The sequence below is a fragment of the Athalia rosae genome, chromosome 2 (assembly GCF_917208135.1).
Source record: "Athalia rosae chromosome 2, iyAthRosa1.1, whole genome shotgun sequence".
In the NCBI taxonomy this organism is placed as follows: Eukaryota; Metazoa; Arthropoda; class Insecta; order Hymenoptera; family Athaliidae; genus Athalia; species Athalia rosae.
Window position 1 is genome coordinate 27,055,388 of NC_064027.1, and position 13,551 is coordinate 27,068,938.

Here is a 13,551-nt window from a genome sequence, read left to right on the forward strand (position 1 = left end):
TCTCAAGAGAAAATGAATAATTAGGTGAAAATAATAACCTGGGGGATTCGCTGGTTGCCCGACCCGTCTTCTGATGCGTTTTCGAGCCGTTTGAAATATCCTCCAGTATAATATTAGGATTACAAAAAGTGGAAGATAGAAGGAGGAAGCCGTCGCGAATATCTGAAGTACAAATATGGCGTGCTTACTTTTTCTTCTCATCTCATCAAACGCAGATTTTCATTTTTTTTTTTTTATCATTTGGGGATTGAACTAATCACCTGATAACCGATGTCTTGACTGACCAGGCAAAACTTCTCGTGTATCACTCGATTTTCCCACTGAGGATCTTTCCATCCGAGGAGTGGAGCGATGCAGACTAATGCCGCGACGAGCCAAACGACTGCGATCATTAAACCGATTCGTTTTCCTGTCCGTTGATGAATATAATCGATGTTTGTCACCGCCCAGTACCTGGAGAGCAGATAGAAAGGGAAGGAACGATCATAGTCGGTGTAAAATAGTTTCGGTAGCACGTGGAAAAATTCAAGTTTTCTCAACATCGTATTTTTACAGATTGTTGAAAAATTTGAAAAACTCAACCCGGTTTATAAATCAAATATGAGTAATTCCCAGCGGGCAGGTACGAAGATGTTTTCTCATTAACGGATTAGCTGGCGTAAGAATGATAAAAATTTTCATTTTTCCGTGGTCGTTTTTGAGTTAACAAGTGATCAACTCCTACGGTTACCAGAACAATGGAAATGGAACTTCTTTCCTCGAGTACAAAGACAAAATAAGAGGAGAAGGAAAATTGCGGGGGTACAACGAAGAGATAATGCGGTGGGTGTGTACCACGTCGGTTTTTCCGTATCTGAAAAGTTGAGGTAGCCTGGTGTAGCGTAAGGTCAGAGGTCGGTGAGTACAGTGTTGTACAAAAATTCAATTCCCATCAAAATCGTTCGCCACGTCCTATTGAATTTTCACTCGCCGAATAACAGCAGAAGCAGCCGGTGTTGGTGAAAAAAGGGAAAAATAAAAAAGAACAATTTTCGGAGCGCATTACCTCGCGCACACCACACAGAAGAAAAATGTACGAGAAGTCTGGAGCGTTCGATCGCAAAACCTTTTTTTTTCCCTTTCTTTCGCAAATTTCACCGCGCATCTCTTGTACAGCGATGATTTCTCGCCGAGTGGGATATCCAATTCTCAAAGCGACAAAGTTTCATTCGTTCTTCGCCGACTCGAAGTATTGAAAAATTTTTGAGACGTACTGTAGACGGCAGAAGCTGTAAATGCAATTAGACTCCTTATACTTCTTGCAATTAGCGACTTTCTGAGCTCTGCAGGACTCACTGTACACCGAGTAACCAGAGAAGGATGTAAACCGTGGAGGAGAGAAGAAGTTCAATTGTCTTTTGTTTCCGAGGTGGTTGTATCTTATACAAGCGAAGGACCTACTTGTCGTCTATAGTTGTACACGTAGATTTTTCTGTTTGAAAAGCGAGTCGCGCCAGACTTACTGAAAAGGCGTCGTGTACGTGCGTTTTTTCATTAACTTCGGTTGGTACAATTAACAGCCGAGAAGACGAAACAAAAATTAAACATCCTGCACTCCGATATCGCTGTAATGTGCAGCGGACCTCGAAACCTAGCCCTCGTTATCGGGACTAATTGTAAATCTCTTCTGAGGAAAGAAATGACAAAAAAAACAAAAAAACAAAAAAACAAACAAACAAACGAAGAAAAAGTCGAACGCGAATCTTTTTGAAATTGCAAAAAAGCTCTTAACGTATATATACTACAGCCTTCGTTGCCGTCTCCTTCCTCGTTTAAACGGGGGTGGATCCCACTGTTTTGCATAATTGTAGTTCTTGTTTTGCAAATTCTATGAATTCGAACTTTCCTTTATGTGCAAAGGTTGTCCGAGATTGCGGAACCGATGTATCGCGTATACCTATATACACCTCTCTGTATTATGTATAGAGGAGCTCTTCAGAGGACCGTTTCCACCCTCCGGTTAACAATCCGAATCATTAAGACGATTCCAGTTTCGGGTTTTGCAACTCTGTTTCGAGAATTATACCACGTAATAATCACCGCGTCAACGATCCGATTCCACGTATAACCGAATAATTTCTGTCAAAGTTTGCTATCTCCTTTTCATTATCCTGTACATACATACATATATATATATATGTATACGCTATGGTATACACGTACCCTATGTGTTCACTTGATACCCGATATACGTACACCGTAACTAAGTGTATCGTAGACTCAAGTTTTCCACGTGCAGTTCAGTGTCTACGATGTGTACGATGTACCTTATGTACAGTATAAACCGCAGCTAATTATACCGGTCGAATTAATCCTTCATAAATCGTCGCGTGTTCCAAAAAGTTTCTTTCCAAGATGAAATGGATGCCGAAGAAATGAGTGAAATGGAACGAAAACTTTTCATTTACAGAAGAAACTAAAAAACAAGGAAGTCTACGGAACCGGTCGATTAATTGTGAAGTCGTTTGAATTCGATCTAAAATTTATTAAATCCGACCGAATCAATTCTCAATTCTCCAAAAGTGAAGGAGAATTTTTCTACCTCCAATTTTAACTCACAAGCTGCCGGTTTTGCCGCGGTTCGCGTTACGCGCTATCGTGATAAATTTGTGTGTAATTTTCATTGAAATAAAGTCGTCATGCCGTAATAGTTGCAATCGTTCAAATCTTCGGTCTTATTAGACCTGTCACATAAAATAATAAAGGGAGAGTATAAAAAGTAACGGTAAAGTAGACACGACGTATATATACGTATATATATCGCTGTGTATCAGTTATCCGGTATGTAATCACGGTTATAAAGAGTGTGCCGTAGCGAGTCAGCACGAACGTTGAGTTTTACTACTTGACACAAAACGAGCGAGGCGTACACCGCGATACATTTTCTCCTCCCTTCTTTCGAAGGTTCGAAGGCCACGCGGAATAAGTAGCCCGTTTCCCTGCTGACCTCACAGGGGTGTATTCCATTCCGTCACGAGTGAGACTATACACTCTACGCTCTAAATTTATACGGTGTGTCACTTTTCAGTCGATGCGGTTTTACATATATATTTCGAAAGAATGCGGACGGCAATGGGGTTTCCGTGCTCAGAAGATAGGGAGTTCAAATTTACTCGAATCCTTTTTTCCTCGAGTCGATCGGCGCGAGTCACCTGCGGAACCTGGACTCGAGCTCGAAAGATAAGAAATTTTTATAAATTTTGAACGTTTTTCAATTTCAAACATATGGCGAGGGTTTCGAAATCGTTTGATGTTCCGAATTTTCAATACTCGATTCCGTTTCACTTCGTTCCGATGGCGAAAACTTTTTATCGCCGTGGCTCACATTTTTTGCATGGAAACATTTTATCGTACAACTTGAATTCCCCTATTCATTCCACCTTTCACAAATGAAAATGGGACACCCTCTATAGACATTTCTGTCAGCTTAGCTATTACGAACGAATAGCGATAAAACAGATTTGATCTACGACCCCTCCGCTGTATAAAGCTCGTAATTTTCTTTTTATTTATTTATTTTTTCCTCCTCTTCTCCTGTCTCAGCTGTCTCTCTTTATCTTCCGTTTTATCATTATTATCATTATTTTCAGTTGTTCTTTTTCGACTCTCCCTTACACTTTTGAGGGTGATATATCTGCGCTAAAATTTGATGGGTTAACGCACGCTTGGGTTTGTGTACAATACCCGATCTTTTTTTTTTTCAACTTGTTCTTTCTCTCACCTCTTTTTTTGTGCCTTTTTTTTTTTTTCTTGCTTTTTTGTTTTCTTGACCCAATTTTTTTGCGCTTGTTACACCAAGGATCGTATATCTTTTCACGCCGCGTTAATAATTATAAGGCGAAGCAACAAAGTTTCGCCCACTGTATGATCTACTTGCGTACATTAAATTTTGGACAAAGAAAAAAAGCAAAAAAAAAAAAATTGTCTCCGCACAGGGAACTTTTTTTTTTGATTTTTCAATTCGTCGATCGTCATCGTTGAAGCACAGTCATGAGTTGTAGAAAAATCAGCGTTATTGGACGGTAAAAAATAGAACGAACAAAAACGTCGAATCGCAAAAAAAAAAAAAAAAAAAACTCCTTTCCATAACCCAGAAACTGGAGGTGGATGCTTTTTATAGGGCGGGTTCGAGAGTTGTTTATTTGGTAGATGAAAATCTCCCGTAAAATATGTATTACTATAGGCCGGCGAATTCCACACGTTGGAACGAACGAGGTGGTGGTTTTACGCAGCGAAATTAAAGTCCCCCCCCCCCCCCCCCCCCCCCGTACCCTCGCAACGCGACATAATAGCCGAACACATTTTCGATAATGTCTTCGCATTACGCGTGAAAAAACATAGAGGGTGGCGGGTATGTATAATTATATAGGTATACGCACGTACCCATACATACGGCGAACAAAATAAGTTTCGAAGCCTGAACCTGCAGCCAACGCATAATGCGGACAATAACGGTGCGTGTAGATTTTTTGGGAAACATGTCCGCTTTAAATGAAAAAAAAAGCAAGAAAAAACGATAAAAATTGATAACGTGCGGTCGACCGAAAAGCTTTGAAATCAAAACGGGGTTAGCAGCCGTTTCAAATGGGATGAGGCGTATGGAAATACGCGTATACCGCAATGATTTCGGCAATTGGAGTGAAAAGCGAATTTCTTCTATTGGGATTTGCCAGAAATTTTTCTGAAAATGAAAACGGCGGAACGACAGGTGTAAGAGAAAAAACAAAAATTTCGAGACGTCGTGAAGTACGAACGAATTTAATGGATACGCACACTTCGTACGTGATAATTGTGAAAATTACCTACCTTCTACATATTCATTCATAGTACATACGCATTAAGTAGAATGTCAAAAGCTCGCGAGTTTTGGAGTAAAACTTATGCCACTTTGGCACGAGTTTGGAGTTTTATAGTCACACACTTTACGTACTTCAAAACCCGTCTTACGTCCTCCAACCCCTACTTACCCCCCCCCCCACTCCCCTCCCCGCCGCCCTTACGAACACTATAGCACAACTTCACCTTAACCACTGCGACGAGCCAACATTCGCGGCTTCCATTATCTTATGCTAATTTTCACCCATAGTAATTACCAGACACTTTTCCAAGCGGATTCTAACGCCTGTCAGATCCTATTATACTCGCCCACACCTCGGTATAAGGTATTTATTATGGGGTTCGATATCTCCGGTGGACAAATTTTCAAAAATCCTTCCGGTCAACTCCGGAACTCGAATATCATCCGATCGAAATCGACGCGATATTTTTCTTCTAAAGATCGATGTCGACTCTATATCGCAAATTCTTGTTTCAAGATTTCACTTGTACTTTTGACTCGAGAATATGCATTTTATCAATTTCATCAAATTTAGACCAATGCGTACCGATTGGGAATTAACACCAAAGAAATCAGTGATGTGCGTTACGCGATGATAATAATTAGCGAACATTTACACCGATTCATCGCGCATCATCAGACATATGTACAGAGAATATAAGAACTCCTACACGGTAAGCGGATGTACCCGAAACATTTCTCTTCGTTGCAGGGGTTCTTCTTCTCCTCCCCCATCATTTTCCCCCGGGTGCGTTACGACGTGCACTTCTTTCTGGTCCCTTCTTTTATTTCTGTTTATTTTCCTGTTTTATCGCGTGTATTTTCATTTATTCTCCTCGTTCCCATCTCTTCCTTTTTTCGTTCGAGTTTGTATTCAACTCTGCCAACGCGAAACAAGGAATTGCTCTCTCGAGCAGAGATAGGTACTCGGTCTCCATTTCGTGACTTTGAGAACTCCACCAGCTGATTATTATGACTAGATTATAGCCCTACATAACTTTGCATTATACGCAACACTTTGGCAACCGAGTCAGAACCGAGCGGTGCACACCTTTCGCCGAGTTGGGCCAGAAAATGTTCACGTGGCATATGTACATATTGTACACAAATGACATGTGCGTGTACGCACGCCTACCCACCTGTATGGAAATTATGAATGGGGTACTTCAAAGCACCGTCTATTCTACTACGTCAAGTACAGTCGCGGCGTACGTACGTACGTACGTGCGTGTATAATATATCACATTTTGTAACCGCGAGGCGTTTTAGATCTGCTCTAATTTTCGCTCATTGCAAAAACGAAGAGAATCAGATTCAGTTGAATCCGTGGATGTTGCATTTTCGTCTGGATTATCGCTTTTTCTGACTTCGAATCGATTTCTTTGAATAATTTCACACGATAACATGGGGTAAGGTTGTTGCACCGTTATCTATAAATAGACTTTTGAGTACAACGTACTAAGTACGCGGACTATATCCCAATGTACCCCCGTTAATTCATTTATTTCGTTTCACTTATATACGTACACTTGACGGAGATAAGAATTAGAAGCTTGCACTTCCAAACTTCGGACTAAGCGCATCCAGACACGCGAGAAAATAGAATTAATCGGAATGCGGTATATTCGTTGTACGGAGCTACATGCATACATGTATACGTATAGGGTAACCCACCCACCCACCCACCCACCTTATACGCTTGCTCGGATATACCAGCTACTGCGTTCGCTGACACTTTATCCGCTTGAAATTTAACCCGCCTTCGCATCCAGGATATTTGCATACAAACCGCAAAGGTATGGAATTGCTTCGTGACGCGTGCGCTTGTAACAGAACTTTATAAACTAAATTCCGTTGCACTTAGCTACGCGAAAAGGCATATAGTTTATAATACAATGCCAAATATTATACCGGAGCCGGCGGTATGGGAGGTACGCTAGGAAAGTTTTTGTCTAGAATACAGCTGATAGTACGTACGTACGTACGTACGTATGTGCGATAAATATACCTCTGTGTTATACGTACGTACGTGAAATACGAGTGAAATTTAGATGCTGAAATCGGAACAATTGAAGCACCCGGCGTAACGCGCGTTTCCAACACAACCGTCAGGAATAACATACAGCATCACCGCGACGTTTGCAAGACGTACCTTTCTACCCTTGTACAGTTTTGATAAAAAATTTTCAAAAAAAGCTCACACCGACGTTCTCATGCAACATTTTCGAAAAAAAAAAGAAGAATCATCTCAGAATCTAAAACAGACTAAAAAAAAAAAATGGACGTTCCATATTTTTGTCGGTGGAAAAAAATTGAACGAACTATTGACCTTGGAAATTTTTCGCAATAAAATAAATGACGCGGTCAGAAGTTTGAAGTTTGTTCCAAAGAAACTTCATTTTTTTTTTTTTTGCTTCAAATTCTTTCAACGTACAATACATGAGATCGCGTGCTTCTCCGAAGGGGGATCTAGATTTTTCTGAAAAATCTTTCAGCTTGTAAACTTTTCTTTCACGCTGTACATATATTTACATAGGTAGATGGGGCTTGCGTGTACGCCGCCAACGTGTGCAGGGTATATACGTGATACGTGTACGTGTGTATGCGTTGTCTTTTCTTTGGATGCATCGCCCGGAGCGTTATTGTTAGCCAACGCAATCTTCCTCGAATATTAAAGTCCGACGGGTAGAATATTCATCCCCAAAGAATTCCTATTTATACCGAACGCGTACGTTGGGTACACCGTGCATTATATACTTGCCGTTCCATTTTCAACCGATACAACTCTTGTTCTCTTCTATCCGAGAATTTCAAACCCGCGACGAAAGAGACGCGCTGTAATTACGATACAAATGCCGAGACGGACCGCTGCAGCCGGAAAAATTGAATCACGTAATCGTTTGCGGTATAACGAGTTCCGCGACGATCACAAGATTTGAGGGTGCAGAGCCCTTAGAAATTTGTATCGGGGTGTACCGAACCTTATGGAAAAAAGCCCGGTATGGGTAGATCATATCATTGGCGCAAAGCAGGTAGATTTCGGTACTTTTTTTATTGTTTTCTTTTTAAAAAAACGAAACATCGATTAGTAGTATAATCAATCTCCGCAATCAATTTGCAAACTCGATGAGGTTCGTTGTATAATTCAGCTGATTATTGTAGACAGGTACGAAAAAAACCCCGCTCGTACTTGTCAGTAGCGATACGTATAGGTTCTATAAAGTCGCGGCCTCTGTACAGCATCGGTGGCTTCTACCAACATATACATAGTTTATCGTACTTCTCTACCCCGATACAGCTAGGGTACGTAGCCACTAGATAATATAAAGTTCCATTTTCTGATACCGGTAAAACATGAACGGTTTCCACTTCCACGGTTGATTTACCCCCCCGGAGGTTTTGTGCAGGTATCGACATTTTCATGCAATTGAAAGGCTGTTTGGGTATACGGTTCGTATATTATTATGGAAAATCGATCATCGCGTCATTTTATAGAAAACAAAGTTCGGAACTACGCTACTTATTACCCAACTCGATATCGAAAGCGTATCGTCCGGCGCAGGGTACTCGCAAATAGAGAGATAACTCGATGCTCGTTATCAATGGAAGGGTCAAAGGGTCACCCCCTCCTATTTTCGTCAATCGACGCGATTCCATTGAAAATTATTCTCACCTGGAGTGAAATTTTCACAGACCATGAAAATATCTACGACGCATACGTACGATTTCATTGAAAAAATTCAAACAATAATCGGCGTGACGAAATTTTGGATTGGAACAATTTTTTCAGACTCAAATTGGGACAAAGGTACGCGAATCGCGGGTGAAAAATATGATATTTTTTCTCCGCGTGATTCTGGACAGTTTATTTCACGATATAATTATCGCGGAATCATGTTAGTACGTAATCAGGGTACTCTGCTAACAATACAGCGCGTTATTTTCCCGTAGTATATAACATACACCTAGAATTGTCTCGCTATTTTCTTAGTTCTTTTTTTTTTTTTTTTTTTCTCTTTTTTCCACCCGCGTATTGTCGCCCGCCAAGACGTCGTAGCTATACAGCGTGATAATAGACCGTTCTATTCTCTTTCATTGTCAGTGTGTCTGACAGCGAGGAGAAAGAAATAGAAATAGAGAAAGACAGGGAGGGAAAGGGAGAGGATATATCGTGCTGATTGACGGTAATTGAGGTGTGCAAGGGTCGTTGTATACTAGCTTGTATGTTCGAGCGCCATATTCTCGTCCGTTTTCATCCCTCAGATCGCTGGGGGTTTCGTCGTTCCGTGTGTACCGGGGGAAAAAAAAAAAAAAAAAAGAGAAAAGTGTAGAAAAAGAAAAGGAGAAAGAAATGTAATAGAAAAAAATAATATAAAAAAAAAAACAAAAAAACAGTGAAGAGCGATGGTAAGAGTAAGTCTTATGAGGGGACTGCTTTTTTTTTCCCCTCTTCCGTGAAAGACGCGCTCCCCGAACTAAAGAGGTTGTTACACGATAAGAACCACGAGAAGAAGAAAAAGAAAGGAGAAAAAAAATTAAGCATCAATGTCACAATTACGAACGGGACTGAGAAAACGACGAGAGAAAATACGATACGCTAGACGAAAATTAACCGAAAAAAACTTCTTCGACAAGTATCTTCGAAACGAAGTAACGACGACGGCACGGAACCATCGAAAATGTGCGCAAGCTTTTTTCGAAAAACAAAATAAATAAACGAATTTTCCAATTTCAACGACGTCGACCTCCCGCTACTACAACGTCGGTGTATCGATTCGGCGCTGAAATAAATTAAATTTACCTGTCCAGGGCGATGGCGACTAGATGTAAGATGGATGCTGTGCAACACAGGACATCGCTGCTTGTCCACATGTCGCAGAGTTCCGGGCCGAGTGCCCACTCGTGGGAAACCTCGTACACGGCTCCTGTCAACAATTCGGCACTAAAGAAATTTCGCTTTATTTTACTCACGATGAAAACGGCTCGCAAAATCTACGATTATACGATTTTTCCAACGAGGGAAAAGAGCAAGCAAACTCCGAAAAAATGAAAGGCCGGTTAAAAATGATCGAAGGGATTATCGTTTGCAGCTTACCCAAAGGCATCACGAGACAAGCCACCAGGAGATCGGCAACAGCGAGCGATAGAATTAAATAATTCGCAACGCTCTGGAGATTCCTTTCCAAAAGGATAGCAGCAATCACGAAAACGTTCCCTGCAACAATCGAAAAATAGTTTCAGTCAGTATTTGTGTTTTTTTTTTTTTTTTTTCAACTTTATTTCTCTAAAATCTACACCGAACCGAATTCTTTCAATCTCCTATTTTATCTGTCATCCGACTCAATGTAGAGAAAAAGATTTCAGCTGAGAGTCACGCGGTGGGCGGGGGTTTAAGTCGTCGAGATGCCAAGATGAAGAGGGGTGGGGAAACGGGTGGAAAACAAAAGACGAAAGACAAAAGACGAAGGGCATTTTGTTTGGAAAGTTCGACGCGGAGGGGAAAGGAAGCTTTTGTGGCGAGCAAAGCTTGCTTTCCGTTGAAGTCAAAGGTCTTGATCTCCTTTCATTGTATTCGAGGTGGAGATTCACTAGGTGCTACCGAAGACCCTTTATTATCTCCTTATTTTCATTTTCTCGCATAGATATTTTTCAACCCTACATCATTCTCTAACAGGGCTCCTTTTTCCCGATTCAAATTCCACCGACTATTTCTTCTTCCTTCTTCCAAGTTTTCCTCCCTTCTTTTTTTTTTTTCAGATCAGTTGCGTCACGTCATCCGCACGGTTTGAAAATTTTCCTAATATTCGGTGTAAACAAAAATTGAATTCTCCGACCGAAAAGCTATTAAAACCGTAAGTTCGTCGGAGGAAACGACAGCCGGTGCCTAGGGCTCGGTCTAATTTTGCCCAAGTTCGCCGGGCGTGCCCGTGTCGTTGAACGAAATCATGACAAAAACGTCTTCCCCGGTTCGGTTGAAGCTTCAAAGGGTGTGTTTACTCATTGTCGGAGTACAAGCGTTTATAATTAGGGTAGCCTTTTCTGACAACCATCATCTCCGTCGGGTTATATATCCGTTAAACCCGCTGTGAGCCTCTCCTACGACGCGCGCCACGTAGCGGTACCGGTAAACCGGGTAAACCGGCACCAGAAACTCTCTCGGGTTTAACCGAGATCGATTCGCTAATTTGGGAGAGCCAGCTTCGAATTCTAAGATCCCCATCACATCCCCCGACCCTTTTATCCAACTCTCCCCCCCCCCTCCCCCCCCCCGTCCTCTGCCCCCTCCGTCCTCTTTACTTCCGCCTCTCTATTTCGCTCATGATACTCACTGCGTGTGAAAGGCTCACCATCGGTAGCAGCAAAGAGCTCTAATAGCGTGTCTCGCACCGAGGAACTACTGCACGGACCAACCCTATAAACCCTTATGAGGGTTCCCGAAGGGTCTGCGACTGTCAAGTTACTGCCATCAAAGCTATTCAACGTCGTACCGTACCACCGGTGGGTACCGACACCTCTTCGTCGTAGGCTACGTACGTACGCTTCGCAAGGACCGCGAACCGAGTTTCGATTCCATCGAACCGCGGAAATAACGTCCAAGTTTCCCGACAGAATGCTGAAAAATCTTCATCGAGACATATTGCGTGTTTCTTGTTTTTTTTTTTTTTTTTCTCCTTTTTTACGGTGGTCCCGTTTTCGCCGGAGAGGAGCGGGCCCACGGTTTCCAAAGATTTTCCCCGAAAGGTTGTAATCCTGACGGGGTGTTCGCAAGATAAGTGTTATATACCCTTGGTGCAGTAACTGCGGTTGGAAACTTGGCGGAATCCTTCCCCAGCGGTGGATCACGATTCCCCGAAGGTTGCCGGCCCTACGTTTACAGGCGAAGGGCGAATATGGTCGGCAAGTGAGAAGGGAAAAGGGCGAGTATACGAGTGGAGGGAATGGATAAGTGTGATTCGGGAGGGACGCCTCGTGTTTCTGTGTCGCTATTGTGCCTCGTAAGATTATATTTGCCTACGATATACGTATACACACGTTTGTCCAGAGCTACGAGCCACCGGATGCTTCTTTTTCCTCGCGAGGTTCTCGAGCCGCGGTCTCTCAGAGCTTCGCTGTGGGAGTCTACGACGACTAGGAGTGGCGAGTCTCGAAACTTTGGCGGTAAAAATTTCACCGACTCACGGTGTGCGTTATAACCGTGTACGTACGTACAGTCTGCAACGGGGTTAGCCCGTCAGCCGCATAACTATATATTTAGATTATACGTACAACGGCGACGCGGTATATACGGCCGTATTATACCTATATACCTAGGCCCGTTTGTGTTCAGTCAAGCGAATAAGGTGTTTGTAGGGAAATGGGTTCTACAGAATGTTTCTCCTGATTACGATTCACGGTATTCCGCCAACGCAAAGGACACAAACCCTAGGAAACTCGGAAAAAGGGGTTTACGCATTTTCGGGGATTCGAACCGGTTATTTCTCTTCTTTTTTTTTTTCTTCCCCCTTTCCTTCACTCTCCTCTTCTCTCCTCGCCGGCATTCTCGCGTCTCGGAATTGTCTCAGAGATGCGTGAACGTGTTTCGGTACACGGGACTATTCATCTCATTTCTTATATTTCTTATTCCACTTCCTCCGTTTTTTCATTTATTTTTTTCATCTCTCTTACGTTCGTTTCTCTTACGTCGTCGTAGAATTTCCATGTCGATATTATTCGTTCGTTTCACGGTGTAAACTACGATTTTACCTTGCAACACGACACGCGTACACAGGTTGTTTCACATTTTCTTACCGATAGAATTAAATGTACGCGTACGAGTATTAGAGACAGAAAAATGAAGACGAAACAAAAGAAAGAAAAAAGAAAGAAAGGATGACACAAAAAAGTCAAACCACTGCAGTGCAGCAGGAGTTCTCGCATAGAGTACGGGAGTGGGTTTTAATTAGAAGCCAATTAGCAGCCGTCGGGGTAACAGCTCTCGGTGTGCGAGACATGCGGCAAAAGTCGATCATTAATCTACTAGAGACGCGTCGCTCGGATGGGGGTGAAATAGGGGAGGACGCGGAGTAGGCAAAGAAAGGGGCAGGGGGGGTGGGGGAGGAGAGAAATCGTTGAAAAATAAACCGACTGCGGAGAATAGAATCGGCAAGGTGCGCGATGTGGATGGATTCGAGGTATTAGGGGAGACCATTAATATTAACCAGTGACCAAAGTCATCCCCTAATAGGTCTACCCGTTCAAACCCAGTTCCCTTTCTTTGAAAGCCACCCCCCTTTTTTATTTCGTTGTTATTATTATTGTTTGTTTTGCATTATACTTCACGATCTCCGTCTTTTTTGTCAAAGTTCGTTATCTCGTTTTTCACCAATAAACTAAACGAAGATATCAACCGTTCGTCCGACTCGTGTATTTTATATGGAAATTTCGAGGTTCGTACTGTATTTGTAGACAAGTACGAAGCTCGAGCCAAAATTTAAAGAAAAACACAAGATAGAATCTCAGGCGTCTTATAGCGTTGAAATTAAAATTCAAGTACGATCCGACTAATGATTTTTCTAATAAAGTATGGAAGTCACGGCGAAGCATCCCCGGTAATATAAAGTAACCAGAGAATATGAAATATATTAGTATACCTTCGTAGAGAAAGTTTGAAACTAATGAAGTAACCAACGAGATCT

At 42.1% G+C, this 13,551-nt stretch overlaps 1 protein-coding gene across 2 annotated transcripts in view; it reads right to left on the minus strand.

The window, feature by feature from the left end:
* Positions 1–13,551, minus strand: part of LOC105685727 (5-hydroxytryptamine receptor-like) — an 85,184-nt gene that overhangs the window by 8,641 nt on the left and 62,992 nt on the right. The window contains exons 3-6 of one of the 2 annotated variants that reach the window (XM_048649359.1): positions 9,972–10,091; positions 9,678–9,798; positions 261–453; positions 39–162 (exon numbers count right to left, since the gene is read on the minus strand). In XM_048649359.1, coding sequence (XP_048505316.1) covers positions 39–162; positions 261–453; positions 9,678–9,798; positions 9,972–10,091 — 558 coding nt within the window. Of the gene's footprint in view, positions 1–38; positions 163–260; positions 454–9,677; positions 9,802–9,971; positions 10,092–13,551 lie in introns of both variants that reach the window. The other variant, XM_048649358.1, reaches the window with a different exon arrangement.